Source organism: Cervus canadensis, chromosome 16 (genome assembly GCF_019320065.1).
Source record: "Cervus canadensis isolate Bull #8, Minnesota chromosome 16, ASM1932006v1, whole genome shotgun sequence".
NCBI lineage: Eukaryota > Metazoa > Chordata > Mammalia > Artiodactyla > Cervidae > Cervus > Cervus canadensis.
In genome coordinates this window covers 58,614,985-58,637,940 of record NC_057401.1, presented here as the reverse complement: position 1 = coordinate 58,637,940, position 22,956 = coordinate 58,614,985, and the positions used below count along the sequence as shown (strand labels likewise).

The following is a 22,956-nucleotide window of genomic DNA, read 5'->3' as shown; positions in this document are numbered from 1 at the left end:
GGTGTCTACCTGCTTCTCCTTCTGAGGACTGTGGATGGTTGTGTGCAAGTGTCTGGCCTCGGTGGTAACAGACAAGGCTCCTGGCAGGGGCTGGACCCAAAAGCACTCAGGCAAAGCAGCCGCCCTCACTCCAGGCATTGCGATGCCTTCTTGTGCATGGGCCCCTCTAACCCGAGAAAGGCTGGGCCTCTGCCCCCCAAGACTTCCATCTCTGCTCCCCGACCCGTCCTAGGCACGCACCCCACTCCCACGCTGCCTGTCGTCTTCCCCCATTTGCTCTCAAGAGAATAAAAACCCACTTCAGTCTTCAGCCATCCCAGGGCTGACTCTAACCCACACTGAGATGAAGGGGGCCGCTGACACCTTCGAGGGCGGGTGGTTGGCTGGAAGGGCTTTGCTCCCCACAGCAGGAGGGGACCCCTGGGCTGTGCATGGGTCCATCACGGAGGGGAAGCCCCTGAGCAGAAGACTCGGGGTTGTTAGATTCGGTGGGACGGTCTCTGCTCCTTTCTCAGCTCTAACACCTGCGCATCACGGAGCACTCAGCCATCACGCTCCTCTGGGGAAGGTCAGCCTCTTTCTCTCAAAGGACGATACAGCAGGGAGCCCTGCTCTGCACCTCAGCACCTTTCCCAGAACCGCGGACTCCCTCCTCACCCTGGAGTACTCTGAGCCGAAAGAACAGCCGCCTAGGAGATGCGAGTTTGGTTTGACGTGGAGAGGTCATGCTCTACTAAGGACGTTTGGAAATTTGGCAGTGAACTGCCTCCTGGAACACGGACAGCGGCAAACCATCTAACCCGGACGCCCCTGCGGAACCCCTGGGGATGGTTATCTGCTGCAGTTGAGGACTGGTGTGGGCCAAGCTCGCAGAGTGAAGAATGGCAGGTAAACCAGATCCCAGAGCACAGATGGGACCACAGAAAAAATTCATCGGAAGGACCCACTGAAGTTTAGAGGAAACACTACATTCTCCCTTACAGTTGAAAGCTGTTTGCCACTGACAAGAGCTGAGGCTGGAGTCAGGGAGCTTTAGTCACCCCCAAACTTGGGTCCTTGGGGATCCTCCTGAGACAGGAAGCTGATCCTGACATGCCCTTCACTGAAATATCACAAGATTATACCCTCTTCAATGTCACCCTTGGGCTTCCAAGCTGGCTCAGATGGTACCTGCAATGTGTGAGACTTGGATTCCACCCCATGGGTCCAGAAGAGCCCCTGGAAAAGGAAATGGTAGCTCACTCCAGTGTTCTTACCTGGGAAATCCCATGGACAGAGGGGCCTGGCGGGCTGCAGTCCACGGGGTTGCAGAGTCAGACACAACTTAGCGACTAAACACACACAGATGCTACCCTTAGGGTCAAAGACACATCGTCACAATAGTACCATCGGCCTGCCCCAAATAAGATTACCTAAGCCTCACTCTTTGATTGACAGAGAAAGTTCACTGATAGGAAGGATCAATTAATCTCTATCTGAATTGAGGAGTGGCTCATCTTTCATTTGCCATGGTGTATTATTTTTTTAAAAATTCATGAAGCTTCAATATTCAGTTCCTATTCTGTTTTGAAGACACCCATCTTGGACACATCCCTAAAGACGAGAAAGAAATAGCTGCTCCTTATTCTGTAGGGACCCGAGTTTAGCATCAGATGTGAAAATCATGACATGCAATTTCTGCTGGAGAGATAAAAGCCGGACCACATGCCGAATGGTATTCATGGCAGATGTGATCTTCAGAGGGGCAGTGGCATTTCCTGAGAACTTGGGGATGTGCTTCTCCGACGTGGAAGTCAGCGTGATGAGCAACAAAACTATGCTTTCTTCCCCTGCCTTCACATGGTCCCAATATCTGCGGCTATCGGCCACTTGGATTCTTCAAACCAAGCGTTACCCTGCCTCACGTACAGACGCTGCCCCAAAGCCCTGGGAGTCTGCCCATACAGACAGCCGTTCATAAGTCCCCAGACCCCTGTGCTAAAAATAAGCGCACGGGGTATATGCCTTTCCTCTGGACTTCACCCAACTATGTACACATAGTTACCTACATTCCTCCGTGTGCATAAATAACTGATGTTCTCTGCTGGCTCCTCTGGTTTTCAGCCCTGGGACAACTTTTCTTCCCGCCAACGCCCCCCTGCACATAGCTGTCTGCCCCCAGACACCCGTTAATTGACTGCAAACACAACTTTATTGCAAAATGACTGCAGCTTTATTAAGCAACTGGATTTACAGGCAATAACATAATCAATATAACATTAATATAGCACATAATTAAATAAGATTTCCACAAGGTCCTGCCTGTATCCTGAAATATACAAAAGTTAATTGTTTTCACCGAAGGCATGAACCAGAAGGGCTGGAAACCACACTTGGAGGAACAGAGTCCCCAGTTGTTCTTGTTCTTAAAGCATCTCATCGGTTACACAGAGGGAGCAATCCGAAAGCCACAGGAATGCTGTATCTCCAAAAATTCCCTGAAGACCCCCCTCCCAGGCCCTGGGGGCGGGGGACACAGCCCTCACGCCACCAATTAATGCTCTCTTGATGGACTAAGACGCTAAAGGCAAGTAGCAAATTGCATTTAATGCGTTCTCGCCACCAGCAGAAACAGGGCCTACCACCGCAGGCACTTGGAAAGTTACCATAGAATGTGCCGCGTCTGCTGAAAATGGCACGGCGGGGACTGGGCCCTCCCGGAAGGAGACCAGCCAACATGTCCCCAGAGTCCCGTGATGGTGTTTAAAATGCAGGGACACCCCCGCCTGCTCCTGCCCCCTCCCATCCGGCCCAGAAAGCCAAGTACTAGGGAGGCAGACGCGATGGGGGCGCACGGGGCGGGCGTGGCCGTGGACCCTTCGCGAGAGAAACCCCGCGGGTGAGGCAACGTCCGCGGGAAGGGGCTCGCTAACCAGCTGACTGCACACACCCCTCCCCGAGCTCAGCCTCCCCAGGGAGCCCTGCCTCCCGCTCTCCTTCCAGTACCTTGGAACTGGCCGCTGGAACATTCCAATCCCTGCGTGACCCCGAGCCCCTTCACCAGAACCGAGTGTCTGATTTTTAGCGAAGTGGCTGAAGTCGTGGGTAGCTCTGGGACGCCCTTAAGCCCCTGGGCATGAGGGGCTACTCCACGTACTGGGGCGCCTCACGGTCAGGACGCCCCTCTTACAGGGAGGGGCACTCCATGGGAAGGGCCCTCCGCGGAGATGAGCCTCGGTCCAAAGGGAAAAGGAGGTCCCCGGAGGCCGGCACAGGCTGTCTCGCAGGGAACGGGGCACTCGGGACAAGCTTAGATCAGAAGTCCAGGATCCAGCCGGAAACAGGGTCAACGCTCCTAGTGGGAAATTCCAACAGGTCCTGGTAAATTCTCCCTGAGGGTCTCCTTGTTTCAGGGCAGAGGAGGAGGCCGTCCGTTTGGGGAGACCTGGAAGCTGGGGTGAGCGGGCCGGGCCCCGCGGTGGGGAGGCGCCTGCGCCCCGGTCAGCGCGCCCCTCCTCTGTCCCTGCGGGGCCCCCGCTTCTTGTCCCTCAACACCTGCTGGCCACCACAGTCCCCTCGCTGGGAACGTCTTCCTTTTCTCCATCCACAGGCGGACTTGTGGGTCCTTAGAAAGTTCTCTTCAACCTGGCGGGGCTAACTTTTCTACCTGCAAATGAAGGATCTTTGTGCCCGAGGGAGCCTACGAGTCTTACGAACGTGAAACAAACCCAGCTGGGGCTGTGAAGCGCTCTCCAGGCAGACAGAGCTCCACCCCAGATAATCCGGGTCAAGGGAGAGGCAACCCCTCTCTGCCAGGGTTCACCTCCCCACGCCAGCCCTCCACACACGCGTGCACACAGAGGCACAAGTGCACACACACGGCACGCACAGTTCAGTAACGGAACTGTGAACACCTCACATTCACGTCCCGTCTAGAAAGGCGGCTGCAGCCCTCACCTCCCAGACTGTGCGTCACCGTCATGACCGGGTGGGTGAGCCTCTCCCGGGTGGGCTCACCGTCGCCTGCCCCTCCCAGGAACGCAGGCATGCACCTCCTGGCTTTCTGCACCCCTCTGCTCCCACCACACCCCAAACCAGGCCACGGCCTTTCAGGGACTCTCTTCTTGGTGTTAAGACACCTGGGAAGTTTGGGAGGGGGCAGACAAAGAGACAGGGAGAGGGGAACATGGAGGAGGAGAGGGAGGAGGGAGGAGGGAGAGGGAGGAGGGAGGGAGAGGGAGGAGGGAGGGAGAGGGAGGAGGGGGAGGAGGGAGAAGGCGGGAGGGGGAGGAGGGAGAAGGCAGGAGGGGGAGGGAGAGGGAGGAGGGGGAGGGAGAGGGAGGAGGGAGGGAAAAGGGAGGAGGGGGAGGTGGGGGAGGAGGGAGAAGGCAGGAGGGGGAGGAGGGGGAGGAGGGAGAAGGCAGGAGGGGGAGGTGGGGGAGGAGGGGGAGGAGCACAGGATCTTCGTGTGTGGGGCAGGCAGCTGGGATAACCGGCAGGATGGGCTGTACCCCGAGAATTCAGAACCGCAGGCACCCTGGTTTACACAGAACACGAATGTCTGCATCCATGGAAAACCAGGTCCTCTTCCCACAGACAGAGTGTGGGAAATGACATGCCAGCTTGTCGTATTTGGGCATAAAAAGACACTAAGAAAAATAGCCTCGCCTCCCGATGACAGAAAAATGACAACCAGATTCTAAAATGCATCAGCTCCGGGACGGACGGGCTCCATCCCCAGGGGTGAGCAAAGGATCTGGGGGTGACAGAGGTCTCTGATGGAACGGGGAAGTTCTGCCACGTGGCAGCACCCATCATGCGAGGATTCCCAAATGTGGGGCTCTGACGGCCGAAAACCTCAGAGACAGCAGGGCCGGGGACGCAGGGCGCACAGAAGGAGCCTGGAAGCCTCTCCTGTCCTGTCCTGTCCTGGCAGCCCAGCATCACGGGAACCCTGGGCTGCTGGGGCGATTCCTGACCCCAGGCCCCCACCCCTAAAATTAAGAAAATAATCATCACATGTAAATTACAAACACTGCCCGCAGTCATCAGTCATTCCCTAAATGTCAGGAATCGTTTAGTCCCTCAGTCGTGTCTGACTCTTGAGACCCTGTCGACCATAGGCTGCCACGCTCCTCTGTCCATGGGATTCTCCAGGCCAGAATACTGGAGTGGGTAGCCTTTCCCTTCTCCAGGGGATCGTCCCAACTCAGGGATCAAATCTGTGTCTCCTGCGTTGCAGGCAGATTCTTAACCACTGAGCCAGGGAACTCCAAGCATCAGGAATTAATGATCATCCTAACTGAGGCCAAGACGACAGTGTTTGTGTCCGTGAGCTCTCATCTGAAATCCGCCACGTCCCCTCACTCTGCGCATGCGTGTGCATGTGGCTCACACGCAGAGACCGGAGGGCACCCTGGAGCCCCGCCTCGAGGCTGTGTGGTGGGGAGGTGGGCGTTAACCACCTGAAACGCGAATCACGTTTACCATCTCATGGGGCCGCAGCTCACTGGCTCCTGGCTCACCAAAATGAAGGTGACATCAGCAAGGTTCCTTTCATCAGTGGAAGTCCAGAGAGCATCTTCTATAGCTCAGCCGCAGGGGACGGTCACCCCTAACAGGTCGGCCGTGACAGCGACCTGCCCGGAGGTCTCCTCACTCCTCCTTCCGAGACCACATGTTCCTAACACGGGAAAGGCATCGTTACGGGCCAGATCCTCCCCGAGACGTGGAAGACGTGTGGCGGTACCTGCGGTGTGATGAGCAGGAGTTGTGCAACTCTGCGAAGACGGAGTTGCTGTCAGAGGGAAGAGACGCTGCAGAAGGGTTTTTAAAGCCCAGAGGGATGCCTGCACATCAAAAGCTCTCCAAAATGAGCAGTTGACTCTGATCATTGCAAATAGATCAGAAACATGTGTATTGAGTCCATCCCCTTAAAATGATGGCTGGGTGTTCCCAAATGCACAGCATTTGGACACCTCAAACTTTCTAAAAATATTTCTAAAAATATTTGGGGTTCAAAGTAAGCCTTTTAGGGAAAACCAAAGCCACATGTTTCTGATCCGTTTATACTTAGCTTATCAAAATGTTGTTTGCTTTTTAACAGATATTCTATGTCTGGGAAGGTTTGGGGGTCTTTGTTATTTTTCTTTCTTAGAAATGGGAAGAAGTATTTCCCAGGAGAAAACAACTTCAGTCCTTAAAGATGAGGCTGGTTTCAAATTTTTTGGCTGAGAAATTCTTTCCTATCCTTATATTTAGGTGTGGGTAAGAAGGGAGGGAAAACAATGCAAGAGACATAAGAGATGCAGGCTCAAAACCTGGGTCGGGAAGATCCCCCAGAGAAGGAAAAGGCAACCCACTCCAGTATTCTTGCTTGGGAAATCCCACGGACAGAGGAGCCTGGTGGGCTGCAGTCTAAATGGTCGCAAAGAACTGGACACGGCTGAAGGGCTGGACATGCCACAGCCACGCCAAGAAGGGAGGGAAAGCATGCGGGCAAGTGGGTGCTGGGACTCAAGACTCTTGCCCTGAAGCGGGTGCTGTACTTGGCTCCCCGCCCCGAGGGTGGACGCCAGCTGTGGGCAGCACCCAGCTTTCACCGGATGACACCACCCACAGTGCTTCGTCCCTCCTGGAGCCGGAGGGACTGGGACACCAGCTTTCCATCAGGCGCCCACAGCCTGGCTGCTCACCAGAGGACACGGCCTCACCCCGTATCCATTCGGCTACAACTGGAGCAACGGTCGTCTGCTTTTTGATTCTCGACCGCATGACGGGTGAAAAGAGAAAACGCCATGCACAGGTACGGGTCGACGTCGGGCATGGAGAAGCCGCGACCCTCGGAAGTGGGGGGAGATCCTGGAAGGACGCGTCTGGAGAGGCTGCTGGCGTGACTAACGTGGGACCCGCCGGGAATGGGCAACATTTCACCACTTCCTTTTTTACTCCCAGGAGTTGATGCATGGCCCTGCTGGCCATGGGCTCAGCAGGATGTCAGGGAAGGCCTGCTGTCCCCGGGCAGCTCGCTACAGCTGCAGCGAGGTGTGTGGGACCCCGGGACCAGCCCAGAGGCAAAGCTCGCACCGTGCGATGCCCCCGCCCGGCCCTCGGAAAATGCAGACGACTCTGCCCACCGAAAACGGGTCTGTGTGCCCCTGCAGAGCTTAGACCCTTCCAGCTCAGGGTCACTGAGGCAGGAGGGGCGATGCTCCAGCTGATTCTTTAACGGGAAGGGATTCAGTGCAGCTTGGGATCCACGCGATGCTTCTCCAGCTGTGGGCTCCACCTGGCTTTCAGAATGACCCAGACTTAAAATGCAGAAGACCAGCTCCCCCGCCACCCCCACCCCCTGCTGAAACAGGAACTGGGGTGGGAGCTGCTGGGAAACATGCATCTGAACACTGTTTCCTAAGGGGAGGGGGGTGGGAGGTATCAGGACAGAGGATGGAGGGGGTGGTAACCAGGGGGAAACACGTGGGTCTGGGTTTTCATCTCTGAGTTAGCCTCTCTCAACCTGTCTGTCTGTCTCTCTCTCACACACACCCCACCCTGGGCACTCACGGGTCCCACTCTCTGCCTCTGATCCCTGAGTTCACCCACTGGCTTCATCTGGACGCTGGGAAGTGACGCCCCCCCAGGCCCCACCCCCGTGGCCTCATGCACAACCAGCAAAGGGTCCCCGGAGTGCCTCTCCGTTGGGGAGCCCCCACCCACCTGCCGCCCGTACGCGTTAGCTGTCAGTGAGACCTCAGCACTCAGAGAGATGTGGACCCCAAGAGGGACTTCTAGGATTCTCCCAGGGACAGGACCCTGCTAACCCAGCTGAGTACGTTCTAGAGGTGACGCCTCTGCAGAAACGCCTGAGGCATCCACAGGAGCCCAGAGTCACAGCAATCCGTTCTTCCGTGGAGGAAACCTATTTATCTTCCCTCCCAATCCTCAGCATTTTATGACCTTTATCGAGACATCATGCGATCTGCCTTCACCTCTGCTCTTGTTTTTTTTTTTTTTCCCATAAATAAGTCAAGTCGGCTGTGGTCAATTTGACAGACTCCATGCCGACACAAAGCTGAGCATGAAAACTGGACATCACGCAGCCTCAAAAAGGAGGAAGAGGGGGATGAAGCTCATCAAACTCTTCTAGAAAAGTCAGAGGACCTGGGGACTACACGGGCTTCCCAGGCAGTGCTTGTGGTAAAGAACCCGCCTGCCAATGCAGGAGACTTAGGAGATGCAGGTTTAACCCTGGGTCAGGAAGATCCCCTGGAGGAGGGCACAGCAGTCCACTCCAGCATTCTTGCCTGGAGAATCCCACAAAGGAGCCTGGCGCGCTACCGTCTATGGAGTCACAGAGTCGGATACGACTGAGCAACGAAGCATGGGGACCACACATCCACCCTCATGTGGAGATCCATGTAGGATTGCCGGCAACGACGTCCGGTGCCAAGGACAGAAGATACCAGGGACAAGTCCTACCTGGCCACGAAGTGGTCTTAAAATCTCCTTTAAATGTTCTAAGTGGGGGGAGTCATTTGCAACCTCATCAGAATGTAGGGATCAATCCGTGTGATGGAAGAGGATTAATTTACATCTGAGCTTGGGGAGCAGCACTGGGGACATACGAGAAAGGTCTGTGCCCACGGCTTGGTCACACGTGAAGTGCACACACATGAGAAGATGGAGTACCCACGCGGCCGATCCACCCAGAGCTGCCGGAGGCCCCTTTGGGCTGAGCCTGGACACGCAGCCCACTCTGGGCTGTGAGAGCATCAGACCGCGGTCCTCAACCAGGGCCCTGCTTTCAGGCCCAGAGCGGGGAACCAGCCACTCCGTTAGGGCTTCTGCTATTATAAGACATCCCAGCCACGCGTCTGCCCAGAGGTGGTTCTGCTTAGAAGGCATACATATATCCATTTATAAACAAATAAATCAATAAGTAACTGTAAAAGAGAACAGGAAAGGAAAAAAAGAAAAATAAAATCTTTCCAGAAACTTGACCTCTCCCTGAACATCCTCCCCTGAAACCCTGTGTTTTCACTTATACCACACTGAATCTATGTTGATGCTAATATGTTTGCATTGCTGGTTTTCATATTTTGTTTCTTTTTTTTTTTTTTCACTACTCACCCCGGGATAGCAAAGTCAAAAAAATATACCATCCTGATCAACAGGACACATCTGCAGTGAATCCACACAGAAGCAATTAATTTCCTGGTGCTATTTTTACACTGGGGGCCTGGTGCAGGCCCCCATTATACAAACAAAAACTCCAGACAGCCCCTGCTGCCTGATAAAAAATAAATCAGATTGCAGAAGGACTGTTTGGCCCAGGACTGCTACAGGCGATGGCTTGTAATGAGGCGTCCCGACACTAATTATGAAGCTTATTAAAGACAATTGTCCAACTTGTTCTAAGTGTAACCTATAATCACTCTGAAGAAGGCAGACACCCAGAAGCAGCCGCTGGCGGCCCCTTGCTCTGCCGGGTGGACCATCATGAGGCATGGCTGGGGTGTGGCCCGCATCTCAGAAACAGTAGGATTATTTCTAGCGGACTGTTCAGGGTAAATGTATCAGACCAGGCAGGTGAAAACCACCACGGCTGGGCCATAAGTCACCCACCAGGACCTCAAACACCTGTCCGGCGAGGGTCCGGAGACCCGCCCAGGTAAACACATCACCCACACAGCCTTTTCCCCCATTACTTAGTCTGAATCTTTCTCCAAGGTTGCAAAAGCAATATTTCAACGTACTCTTTCAGGAGGGGGAAGGGGGAAACGAAAAAGATTAATAAAGATGTTAGGAGGATGAAGTGCGGTGAGACTTGTTTAATTATTCCCGCAGGACGGCCCCAGCGATCTGCTGACACTTAGCCCCGACCTGGCAAATCCTCAGTAAATATTAATATATCAACTCAAACAGGGGCCGTTGTTTTATTGGTTCACGGAGCTGGGAGAGATTCGCCACAGCGGTGAAAAAGGGCTGTGCAGAGGGGAGGAGACGCGCGGCTTCCATTCCACCTTCTGCTCCACACCTGAGCTGGGAGCAGCAGCGAACCGGCAAGGCCGCTGGGTCAGCAGGGCTGCAGAGCGACACTTCAGATGCTTTCACTTCCCTTTGTGCAGCTGCTGGAATCATCCCAAACCACAGCGGCAAGAGACGGGAACAGGGGAGCGGGCACACGCGCAATGCGCTTGATTATCTGCAAGGCTGGAAATTTTAATAATGCGGAGGTCCGCCCTGGGCTCCATCAGTGTTCCTGGGTACCCTGCCCCCCTGGACAAGGGCTCTAGGGAGGGGAACCCATCACTGCTGGGGTCGGTCTCAGGACTCGCATCCGCCTGCCCCCATCACCTCCTGCTGCACTCTGGGACCCAGGTCCACACAAGCCCACAGGCATAGCCCAGCATGGAAAAGGCCGGTGTTGACCAAGGGTTTGCTAAAGGAGAGGAAAAAAAAAAGAAAAAAATTGCCGGTTGCTTTTTTTAATCTGGTTGTTATATGTGCTGGTTGGCGGTGGTGGTATTTTTGGAGTTTCTCTTTCCCTTGCCTCAAATTCAGATAGCTGTTATTGACACATCCTCTCATAAATATTCCGAGATTCCTAATGGCTGGATGTTTGCCCTGGGCCCAGGAGGCCTCAGAAGTTCTCCGGTGTAAGAAAGGGGGCTGGTGGGGCCACATTTGGCTTTCAGACGTACTGTGCCGCAGAGTTAATGCGTGATTAATTTTATTCATAAAAATGTTAATCACTTCATTGTGAGATCTTCTTAGCATTCAGCACAGCCCGCACCTTTTTTAATTTCTGGTGCCCACCGTCTCACAGATGTATTTAATATTTTCAGACACTGCCACAGCGATCGGAGGACCCAGCAATTAAGCATACGTTTAAAATTCAGTAACAAGCCCGGGCACAGCCGTGACAAACAAGCAAACAGGAAGAGGCAGGGAGGACAGTCTGCAAGTGACCGGCTCGCCGGGCTCCCGCCCTTCGCGGCCGCCCCCGCCCGCCCCAGCCCGGCCGGCCTGAGTCCTCCCCGAGCGGAGGAACCCCGGCGGCGGCATCATCCTTTCGGCAAGGGCAGCTTCAAGTAGAAGGAATTAAGAATAAAAGCCCTTGGGTTGAGAAGCCGTAAACCGTCTCCGCGTTCTCCCCACCGCCGCAGGGGACCTGGGGGACGATGGGGACCGTGGGGGGGAGGGGGTGTCTGGGTGCCCCGCCCCCCACCCGGCCCCCCGGTGCAGCCGCGCCATTGTGCGCCGCACTGAGCCAGTGCTCAGGACGCTGGATAAATGGATTAGGGGATCAGAGACACCCGCGGCATCTTCAGAAAGCAAACAGCAGCCGCAGAAAGGGCTGCCCTTGCGCCCCGCCCGAGGAGGCGGGTCGGGGGTGCTGGTGGGGGCGGGGAGGGCTCCCTTCCTGGGCTGCAAGCCGCCCGCTCCCCTGCCTGCCGGCTCAGGCCCCTCTCTTCCTCTGACCTCCCACTGAAGGCAGTTCCAGAATATTCGGCCACTCCCGGGGCCTCCCGGACCTCTGCCCCAGGGTGACTCACAGGGACCCTAGGCCCACTCCTCTATGGAACACAGTGATAAATAAAGCAGTGTGAAGGCTGCTGGATTTTAAAGATGAATCTAAGGATCCTATCTGTTGACATGTTTTCCTCCACCGGAAAAAAACGCTTTTTATTTGAAAAGGAAGTAAAATACTTCTGGGGGCCCTCTAAAGCACTGTGCAGCCAGGTAGGTCAGGCCCTCTGACCCCCTACACTGACCCCCGGGAGGGCTCGCGTTCAGACATCTGTCCTGGGAGGGAGAGGGGACACGTCCAGCTTCAGGAGCTGGACCAGGGGTCCCCGGGGGAGGACCTTCTAAGGCCGGGCACCTGGGAGCTAAGACTAGGCCAGGGCCCTGGGCAGACCTGCAGCCTCTTGGCCCCAGCAGAGCCTCAGCAGTGGCTTTCCACATGGAGAGACCAGTCACCCCCCGGCCCCTGGGTGGGCGGCCTCGCCCAGGAGGCCCTTCCAGGGGGCCCGGTTCCTTCCATGTGCACTCAGGGGACCCCTCGAGGTGGCGGGGTGCAGTCACCACCCCAGGCTTCAACCCGCTCTACCTCCCACCTCTGCCCCCTGGCCACCCAACCCTGGACTCAACAACCGCCCCCCCACCCAAACCTGGAGCCGCATCCTGGGGGGAGGGGGGCGGTGGAGAGGTGGGGCAGGAGGCTCCCCGGGGCCTGGCACCTCACGGCCCACAGGCGCAGGCCGAATGCTCGTGGCCGGTACCAGAGCCTCCTCTGTCTGGCTCTCGGGGGTCCCAGGAGGCCTGAGTGCCTGGCTGACTCGCATCCCTGCACTGGGGCCCCGGCGGTCCAGGCCCTGAGCAGAGAGCGCCAGAGGCCAGTCAGGCCTTCTAGGCCCCTGGCGTCTATGCACCCCAACCCTGTGCCAAGCTGTCCCCCCAGAAACGCCCCCTGGCCTTGGCTTCCCTCGCGCCCTTTCCCCACCTCCAGCCTGGATGCCCCAGGGGCAGAACCCTGCTCCCCCTGGCGCACAGGTAGCCCCATCACATCCAGCACATCCAGCAGCCCCAGCCTGACCCTGCCTCGGCCACCGGGCAACCTCGGGCCTGCTGGCACGGGGAAGGGAAGGGAACCCCAGGGCCAGGAGGACCAGAAAGAGGGCTCGGCTCAGGAGGGGCGCTCAGGCCTCCCAAGGCCCCTGGCATCCGGGGAGAGGACCAGCACCCACCCTGACCTCGCTGTCTCCCCCTCCCTCCTCCTTCCCCGGCTTCCGAGCGTCCTGGCCAAGTACCATCGACAAGGACAACTGAAACTTTATAGGGCATGATTCACCGGGTGGCGGCCTCTTGGAGTCAGAGAGAGTATTACATTAATCAGTGTCAGGCCACTAAAACCAAGATATGAATATGAATTCTCCGTATCGCAGGCGAGATAAATGTGCTGGTGGTGAATATAATTGATCGGGGAAGGGAGGGAAGGCAGGGTGGGGGGAACGATCTCAGAGACCAGCAGGTCAGTGGTTCAGACATGGCTTGCACCCTACTCCCCGAGTCTTCAAACCAGGAATGGGGAGAGGGGGCTGGTCTAGAAAAATCACGCCTGGGACCATCTCCCAACACCTCTGCAGATCTGGAGCAGAGAGAGGAGGTCTCGGAACCAGATTTATTCTTTCTTCTCTTCCCTCAAATAAGACCCAAGAAAGACAGAAGTGCACTGTTTGGACTTGGGGGGGGGGTCCTTTCTATGGGGACCCCGGCGCCTGTGGAGGAGGGAGGCCAAGTCGCCAGCCTTCATCCAGCGGATATCCATCACCCTTACATGTTCAGGTTTGGTCTTCTCCTGATAAGACGACTGTCAGCCTGTGAAACTGTCCTGAGCAGGGGTGGGGGAAAGGGCCGAGCTAGCGCCTCTGCACACACAGAAAGTTCCAGAAACACTTCCACTTTGGCTTTAAAAGGAAGGGGGTTTCTAGGTCCAGTCCCAGGTATTTCAGGGCCTCCCTGTGGGCACAGCACACCCTCAGCGTGCACACTCTTAGGTGGCTGCAGGCGCTGGAGAGATGTAAACAAATAGCACACAAAGGACAAAAATGCCTTTCAACGCGCGATTAAAAATTCATGTCTAGCTCTTCACCGGAGGAAAAAAAATAACTCTGAGGCTGGCGATCTGATTTCTTTGCTGGGAGCTTTGGTCCCCAGGAGGGGAGCACAGACCCTTCACGACTTCTGGGCCATGGGGTTCTGACGCCTGGTGAGCACAGTGTGGCCCAGGGGTCCGAAGTGTATTGGAGAGAAATAAAGAATGGACATAGGGGTTGAAAGCAGAAACGCGGCATGGACCAGCCTCTTTGATGGGGGGTGGGGGCGCCTGGGGGGGGCGCCTAAGGGTGAGAAGGTGGAGCTGGGCCAGGAGCAGAGGATTCCAGGGCCCACCCACCGAGTCCCACCTGCAGCCTCCCAGAGGCCTTGCCCAGCTGGAGAGCAAGTTGTCTGTGGGCTGGGAGAGCCAATCCTCATCAGAGGAGCAGAGCATGCCTCCTCCAAGGGCCGTAGGTGCGCCCCCTCCCCAGACACAGGATTGGATACCCTGGTTCCCAGAGGTCAAGGCTTGGGCCCAAGGCTCTGTCCGAAGGCTCTAGACTGAAAGCAGAGGGCCCCGCTGACCCCTGAAGTCCTAGCAAGGAGGATAGGTCAGAGCTCCTCTACGGACTGGCAAAGGCCAGAGGGGATTCCTGGCTCACCAACCCACCACCCCCCTCCAAACCCCTGCCAGCAGCCTACCCAGCAAGCCCAGCACCGCACCACTCCTACCAATTTCAAGCAATCAGGTGGCACTTTAGAACACAGAGAAAGCCCTCCACCATCATTCGAGCCTGGCGCCCACGGCAGAGCCGCAAAGCCAAGTACCCCCAGGCTGGACACCTCCATCGGCCCCCCATCCCGCTCGCAACCCATAGAGGGCGCCTCGAGCACGTCGGTTGGGACCGGACGCGGCTCCACCTCGGCGGCCCCTCGGCTCCGAGGCCGGGCCCCCGGCCGCCCCCCACTCCCCACCCAGGCCCCCCCCCCGCCCATCCCCCGCATGTCCCCCGCACGTGTGCTCGCCGCTTCGCGCTCCCTTCAGCCTAGGGGCGCGGCAGGAGCCTCTTCCTTTAGACAGCTGGGGGCGGGGTGGGGCGCTGGAGAAGGACGCAGGCGCTGGGCCCGGGGCCGGAGGGCCAGGGGTCGGCACCCCCCCCGCCCCGTTCGTTCGCGGCGCCAGCGCCCCTCCACCGCCGCACAGGAGTGGCACCCTGCCTGTTCTGTCCCGCAGCCGCGGTCCTCGCCGTGGAAAGCAGCCCGGTGACAGCGGGTCCCCGGAGGGCGAATTTGGGGGCTGGGCTGGGCTGGGGGTCAGGAACGTTCAGCCCGGCACCTCGGACCCGGCCCCATAGGACCAGCTAACCCCGCGGCCTCCCTCCATCCTCGCGGGCGGTTTTATAAACGTTTGCTTTCTCAGTGCTAACGAATTCAACGCCGAGTGTCCTGCACCTTCTGGAAGCGCAGGCTGCGCGCCCTGCTCCTAGCGCCCCAGTCCTGGCGGCTGCGGCCCCCCCAGGCGCCCGGCCGGCTCTCACCCGCGCATCCAAGCTCCACCCGCTTTGTCTCCTACCATCACTGTGGCTGCGGCTGCCTCCGGAACTCGGCGGCCATCTGGGCGATATTGGCTCCTCGGCTCCCTGGGTCTGCCCAGGGCAGGGCGCCTGAGTTTAAAGGGACGTCCCTGGGAGACCAAAGCCCGCTCCCCTCTTTGTCACTGCCCCCCCCCCATTATAGCAGTCCCCCCTGGCTCAAGCCCAGAGAACTACCTAGCTGCATCCCTGGCCTGCCAGCAGTGTTTAAAAAAAAAAAAGAAGAAAGAAACTTCCAATTTATCCAAGTGTGATTTAGCCAAATAGCTAAAAAATACACTGAAAGCAAAATTTCATACTCCATTATGTACTCATTCTACCCACGAAATGCCCCGACGCCACAGTGCACCGCTCAGACAACTGGTTATAAATTGATTTCAAATAGGAAGTTCTCCTTTGGGGACAGGATTGAAAATTCTTTTCATTACCCCGCCCCATCGTTTCCCACTTTAAAAAAATCGTTTTATAAACTGCCTAAAATCGAACTCATTTATGTCCTGAGAAAGGCATGCCCAGATAAATCTGTAAGAGTTGCAAGGAACTGAACTGCCAACTGTAAACTGCCGTGGTAACAACATTCACAAATTCAACAACAGCGGAAAGGCTGAGCAACACGGCCTTCGGGGGCGGAAACTCCCCAGGAGCCCCTTTCCCCAGCCAGGGGCAGTAAAAGCCCCCGCCAGGATTTCGGATTCCCGGGTTGAGAACGCCCGCGGCGACGCCCAGCCACACACAGCAGCAGGAGCAGGGGCCATCATTTCGTTTAGTTTATTAGACAAAAATATATGATTTAGACAAGTTTGCTGACGCGCTATTTACAATCTGAAATCACTCTATATACAGGAAGGGGGGAAAAAAAGACACAAGCACGTGGCGGGGACATATACCAAACCGATAGTCACCCGGAGCACGGTGACAGCCACCCCCGAACATAGGCCGGGCTGCCTGGATGCGGAGCTCGGGTCGGACGAGCCCCTTTCCGCAGAAAGCGATGGATGGGAGAGTCCTCGACTTCGTGGCCAGATCTGTCCTTTGCATCAGTCTCAAATATTTGTCTTAATTCCTCCCTCATCCCCTCCCTCCCGAAGATCTCCCCCCTCCCCACCCCCCGGAGAAAGTCAGAGACGACCCTGGATCAGGCCGACGGGAGCGCTGCTAGAATCCGCGGCGTCCCTTCCTGCGTGGCCAGCGAGCTGCGGGGAGCGGGAAACAGCGAGACAAGAACACAGCGCTGTCAGTGGACGGAAGCTGGGACCCGGCAGGGGGACTCTGCCCGCCGAGCGCCCGGGGAGGTGGCGCGGGGTCGCGGCCCGGCGCGGCTCCCGGCTCGGGAGAAACCCAGGTGGACTCCGCCAGCGGGCCAGGGCGCCGCAGGGCTCGTGGACCAGCGCGCGCGGTCTACGCGGGCTGCGCGACCCCGCCCCCGCCCCCACACCCTCGCCCCCCGCCCGGCCGTAAAGGCCAACAGGCACTCACTTGTCGCGCACCGGCTGGAAGGGCGACTTCAGCTGCTGCGCGGGTGAGTCCGGTCTGGGGAGGAGGTCTCTCTCTGGGAGGAACGGGGAGACATCGAGCTTAGGACCCGGACGGGGGAGGGGCGCCGCGGAGGAGCGCTGGGCCTCCCCTCCCCCCCCCCCGCCCGCCCCTGGAAGGTGCCTCCAGAAACACCCCCGACCCCCCAGGGCAGGCCAGCGGGTGAGCACGGCTCTCTCCGGAAGCCCAGGGCCTCGGTCTCGCCCCTCTACTTCAGGCAGGAATCATGGCTCAACCCCAGCCCGGTGGCCACCTGGTCTCACCCTCCTGGGCAGTCAGCGCCCCCAGCCAAACCCCCTCCTGGCCAGTGATCTCCTCCACGCCATCCTCCCGGGGCCAGGGACCAGTGCTCCCCTATACGTTCCCCCCACCCCGCCAGTGCTCCCCTCTACCCCCCACCACCAGGCCATTGATCCCCTCCAAGCCATCCTCCCTCCGGGGCTCCTCTCTACCCCCCTCACCGGGCCACAGATCCCCTCTGCCACCCCATCCCTGGGCCAGAGCTGCCCTCCGCCCCCAGGCTCTCCCCCGGTTCTCTGATTCCTGGCTTGGGGCGGGGCGGACGCCCCTGGGTGCCATACCTGGGAGCGAGGGACTGCTGCGGGCGGAGGCCTTGTCGCCGTGGAGCACCCCCGCGGCCACGGGGACGGGTGGCTGCGGAGGGGGCGGCGCGGACAGGTGCGGGCCGTGCGGCGCGCCCACGCCCAGGAAGGAGCGCACGTTGAGCAGCGAGCCCTGAGCGAGGAACGCGCCGTTGGTCCAGTTGGAGAACTTGCCGATGTGGCAAGTGTAGAGTCCGTGGCTGGGCAGGAAGGCGGGGTGCTGCAGCGGCGCGCCCGCCGGGGGCCCGTGCGCGCCGCCCGGGTGGCCGGAAGGCGGCGGCGGCGAGGCCTTGGGCGCACCGTCGGGGCTGGTGGCCGTCTCGGCCAGCGACCAGATCTTGGGCTTGCTGTTCGGCGCGCCCTGCAGGCCGCCGGCTGCCGCAGCGCCGGGGCTCAGCAGGCGCGTGCTGCCGGGCTCCGGGAGCTCCTTGGCCAGGCCCAGGGGCGAGTCTGGGGGCTTGAGTGAGTCAGCAGAAGCCAGCGGCGAGCCCGGGTCCCGGGCGAGGGCCGCGGGCGCGTCGGGCGCCCGCGGCGCCTCGGCTTTGTCCTCCTCGTCCTCGTTGCTCTGGTCGCCGTCGTGCTCGTCGATGTCGATGCTCTCCAGGTCGATCTCTTCGTCATCCTCGGCCTTCTCCGGGTCCCCCTCGGTGTCGCTTCCGAAGAGAGCGCCGTCCTCCTGGTCCTTGCTGCGCGCGCCCCACGTCACCTTGTTCTCCTTCTTGAGGCGCCGGCGCGCGTTGGCGAACCAGGTGGAGACCTGCGTGAGGGTCATCTTGGTGATGATGGCCAGCATGATCTTCTCGCCCTTGGTGGGGTAGGGGTTCTTGCGGTGCTCGTTGAGCCAGGCCTTGAGCGTGCTGGTGCTCTCCCGCGTGGCGTTCTTGGGCCGCCCGGGGTCTCCATACTGGAACTGCCCGTAGGGGTAGTAGGCGGGCGCCGTGTGGGCCGCGAAGGTGGCGGGGTGCACCCCGGGGTTGTCCTTGAGCTCATACTGTGAACCCTGCAGCCACAGACCCAGCGAGGGAGGAGGGGGAAAGCGGAGAGAGAGAGAGACAGAGACAGAGAGGTGAGCCCCCGAAACTGGGCCAGCCGGGGGCAGACAGCGCAGCCTGCTCCGGAGCAGGACGCTGACCCTAATGCACCACCCGGGTTGGAAGAGGGGGTCGGATCACAAGCCGCCCCCAGAAGCGGCGCTTCCGCCAATCACCGAGACATTTTTTTTTTTTGGGGGGGGGGGGTCATTCAAGAAAAGTTCCAGAATCCTCGCAATGTGCTCCGAGGACCACAGCGGGCACCGGGGACCCTAGAATTTCCCTAGGCCGCCCTCGCTGCCCCCACCCCCACCTCCCATAACCTCTCCAGAAGCCCGGGTTTCCAAGTTTATCTCACACTCGCTCGAGAGGAAAACCTTTTAACTGGGCTGATAAAACAGTTTCTCCAAACTCTGAGGACCGAGAGCCCAGGCCCCCCCTCCCTTCGACCCTGAGGGGGTCAAACAAAATAAACCGTCCCGGGTTTTCAGAGAATCCAAATCCGCCAGCAATTTAAAATGAAAGCGCGCTCCTTTTAGCTCCCAAGTTAAATCTGCATAGAATGGCTCACCCGCACTTAAAGGTCTACAGTGGGTGACAGGCAATTTAAAATTTTAATCCTGGCCGTGATCGACAACAATAACAAAAACACCGTTTGTTTTCTTAAAATACAAAAAGAGGGCTTATCCGGTAAAACATTAACGCAAGGCCTCGAGCGCCGGCTGCGCGAAGCAGAACCGCTTCCGCGGCCCCTTCTCAGGGACTTTATCTCTCAAGTTTGACTTTGATCAGGAGCTAGCAAGCACAAACTGTTTGCAGGCATTTAGAGGCGGTGATTTATTTGCAATCAATATTCTTTTTATCATCGGTAGTAAAACACAGCAAGTCAAATTATCCCATCAGGTTTTTTGGTAAATAACATTTTATCTTTCTAACAACCTCATTAGGCCTCATTATTACCATAAATTGCCCAGACAGACATTCACTCACAATTTTATCTTTTGACTTCCAAATCCCCAACTGTAAGGGCTTGGAAAACCTAGGCCTAGAATTTGAGTTTGGATTTAGGCTTTCTTTCCAAGAAGGAACAGGAGTCCAGGAGGAAACACACGCACACACTCACACATACCTTTGGGGGTGGAGGGGGGGCGGATTTCGATATAATTTGCCCTTAAAAAAAAAAAAAGTATCTCTGTTTCCAACCACAATAGAATGGGAGAGGGTCCTCACTGCAGGGCCCCCACCCTCATGCACAAACACAGGCGGGTTTCCCAAATGGCACATAACTGTATTCAAATTTTCTGTTAAAAAATATATATATACATATATATCCTCCATGTAAAAACTGTCGAGTTGTGTTAGCAGAAGGGGACCTCCGACTCTGAGAAAGTTGCAAAAAGCAGATTTCTTGGACTATTTAGTTCGGTGGTCGAAGCCACACAGACAACGTTTCTCTGGCCAGATTTCGTTTTCTGCCTAATCTTTGCAAAACGTCCTTTGCACGTTTCTAATTATTTTGGTTGTAACTGTAAGGAAGACATTTCGGCCTCCTCTCTGCTGGGAATTCTCTTTGAAAGGATACCTTGTAAATCTCTCATCGCTTCCCCGGCATCCCCGCCGCCAGAACAAAATGGGAGCTGATCTTTTTCCAGAGCAACCGAGCTAAACGGCAGCTGGGGTCGCTTTCAGAGAAATAGGCTTTCTTTTCAAAACTACAAGAAAAGTTCCAGCAAAACACGCCGGCCGCCTTGCTCCTGTACAGTTGCCGGGTGTTTATTTTCTGTCTCTTCTTCGCGGAGTGGGGAGACCTGCGGGGGGGAGGGGGTGCCTGCAAATTGCCTGACCCCGCGGGCAGCAGCGCAGGAGGGGGCTGCCTCCCCGACCCCTGCGCTCGGCGTGGAGTCCCCAGCAGTCCGAAGTTTAAACTAGACTTCGCAGGCAGACCTTAGAGAAATGGATCCCTTAGACCAACGGCCCTGCGGAGCATTCAATCTGCAGCACACTCCCCACCCCACCCCCCACATCTGACACCCACTGGGACAAGAGGCTAAAAGGACAGCATTTATTTTAAGCCCAGGGACACAGCTCTTTTTAATCCTCCATTACATAACGCAAGAAGAAAACTGCTTTTCTTTTCGGTGCAAATGAAATGAAAACTTTGACAACTTACGGAAGTCAAAGCAAACACCGTTTCAGACGCCAACAATTATTTCGCCTTTTTTTTTTTAATTTCAAATGTGCACTCGGGCCTTGGAGACCCCACTGCCCGCCGATCTCCATTGTTAGCCTTACTCTGACCGCCTCTATTTCGCTTTAAAAGGTTCCCTCGGGCGCACGGGTTACAACCGCACGAGTTCTGCCCAAGAGGGAGAAAATCGAGTCTCCCGGCCCAGCCCAAAAGCTGAAAAGGTCGCGCAGCGGGGCCCGCGGCCCGGGAAGGGGCGGCCGGGTAAATGGGGCCAAGCCGCCCCGCCTGAACCTCGCCCGCCTGCCCCGCCGCCGCCACCGAATCGGGGGCGTCGAGCACGAGTTTGTCCCGACCTTCGGCGCGGGCCGCTGGCCCCGGGCCTCCTCGGTGGGCCTCCCGACTCCCACCGACCCCCCGCGCGGTCCAGGCCTCCCATCTCCCCGCTTCCCAAGGCCCACGGGCCGGGCCGTTACCGGGCTAGCCTCTCCGCGCTCCCTGCCGCCTCCGCCCCGCCGGACTGGGGCCCCCGCGCCCTCGGCCCGGGCGCCCGGATCGCGCGGCCGGAGGGCAGCGCGTGAGAGCGGGCCGGGCGCACTCACCATCTGCGTGAAGAGGCTGAGGTCGGCGGCGTAGGGTAGGAAGGCGCTGTAGTTGGGCGCGCCCGCGTAGGGGCCGGCCGCCGCGTACATGCCCAGCACCGAGGTGACCGCGGCCGCCCCCGCTCCCGCGCCCAACTCCGCCGCCCCCGGCCGGCCCGACGAGGCGGCTGCCGCGGCGGCGGCGGCGGCCGCGGCCAGCACCCCCGGGCGCTCGCCGCCGTAGGCGCCGGGCCCCGCGGCGCTCAGGTACTGCGGGTAGCCCAGCTGCGGAAAGGACATGTCCGCGGAGTCGGCGGCGGCGGCGGCGGGCAAGTATCAAAGGGGCGGGGGAGGCAGGCGCGGGGATGGGGAGAGGCTGGGGTCGGGGGGCGGGGAGGCGGTGGGCAGCGGGCCGCCGGCCGGGCGCGCTCGGGCCGGCCCGGAGGCGGGGGCCGGTGGCTGCTCCTAGGCCCGGTGCTCGCTGGCGCCCGGCTCCCGGCTGCGCCCGGCTCCGCGATCGCGCGCCGACTGCGGCGGCCGCCCTCCGCTCGGCGGCGCGGCTTTCAGACACAATTTGAAGTTGATGCTTTGATTGGCATCCCCTTGAGCGCTGGCCCCGCCCCCGGCTCCCCGCCCGCCCCCTCCCCGCCACCCGCCCTCGCCGGCCGCTCCCGCCCCTCCCGCCGAGCACGTGGTGCCCCGAGCCGGCCGGGCCACCTCCGCCCGCCGAGCGCCCGGGCGGCCGGTGCGGCCCGCAGGCCGCGTCCCGGCCGGCCCGCCCGGCCGTCTGACAACCTGTCGACGCGGGTTTACAGCTGGCGGACACCGGGGTCTGCCGTTTCGCAGCCCGGGCGCGTCTTGCTTGCTCACAAAACACCACCTCGGCGCCTGCTTTCCCACCGTTGGGGAGGCAGGGAAGGGGCGGGCGAAGGCGCGGTGCCAGCCGGCGCGGAGCGCCCTCTCCTCCGAGCTCCGGGCTCCTCCTCGGGCGTCCCCCCGGGACCTCTTTTGGCAGAAGTGCCCTTAAACCGGCGCGGCGTGGCACCCCGAGGCAGGCAGGGTGTCCCCCTGCCCCCCCCCCCCCAGGGATTAACTGGGCATCCCTCCGGCAGGGGCTGGCTCGCTGCACTCGGAAAGGCGGGCAGCCGCCGAGCACCGCGAGCTTTTCCAGCCGTGTGAACTTTAAGAAAGGCCACCGGCTGGGAAGCTTGGAGGAAGCTAACGGCCTGTTCTTTGGGGGAGGGGGGGAAGTTACCTTTTCTTTGCGGAGAAAGCGCCACCGCGGCGGGAGAGACACACGCCGCCCCCGCCATGGCGACAGGAGGGGCCAGCGTGGCCTGGACACCCCTCGTTTGTCCACTAGGCGAGCAGATGCTGGAAGTCAGCTTGTGCGTAGCGCGCCGGCCCGAGGCGGCGCCGCGACGAGCCTGAGGACGGGGCGTCAGGCTCCCGCCGCCCGCGCCCCTTCTATCCTCCGCCCGCCCGCTCGCCCGCAGAGCCGAGAGCGACACGGCAGGGCCCCGCGTGCGCTCGGGAGGGCGGATCCGGGGTGCCTGGGGTCTGGTGGGGCTGGGGCGCAGACGCCCAGAATGCTCGGTCCTCCTGGCCTCCCTGCCTGCGCCTTGGACCACGCTCGGGCAGGCCGCTCCTGCGCGGCCCTTGTGGATTGGCCCTGGAAGCTGGGTGGGCTGCGCGCCCCCCGGGTACCCGCCTGGGCTTCCTCTCCTAAGCTGCGGCCAGAGCCCTGCGAGCACTCCTTGAAGCGGCATTCCGGCACGCGGAACCGTGCAGGGGTGGCATCCACGGACCTGGTGTCCAGCTCGCTTTGGGCCCGTTGGAGACCACGGAACT

At 59.1% G+C, this 22,956-nt stretch overlaps 1 protein-coding gene across 2 annotated transcripts; it reads right to left on the bottom strand.

Annotated features, from left to right (window-relative positions):
* Positions 1 to 1,683: 1,683 nt before the first annotated feature.
* On the bottom strand, positions 1,684 to 21,740 carry IRX1 (iroquois homeobox 1). Of its 2 annotated transcripts, none has more exons than XM_043489071.1 (4): positions 21,127 to 21,740; positions 17,288 to 18,308; positions 16,650 to 16,722; positions 1,684 to 3,334 (listed from the first exon to the last, which is right to left on the bottom strand). In XM_043489071.1, the coding sequence occupies exons 1-4, from the start codon at positions 21,403 to 21,405 to the stop codon at positions 3,295 to 3,297; spliced, it is 1,413 nt and encodes a 470-aa protein (XP_043345006.1). In that variant the 5' UTR covers positions 21,406 to 21,740; the 3' UTR covers positions 1,684 to 3,294. The 2 variants fall into 2 exon arrangements, with proteins under 2 accessions (XP_043345006.1, XP_043345005.1); XM_043489070.1 differs by lacking the exon at positions 1,684 to 3,334 and adding an exon at positions 15,926 to 16,366.
* Between the last annotated feature and the right edge of the window lie 1,216 nt (positions 21,741 to 22,956).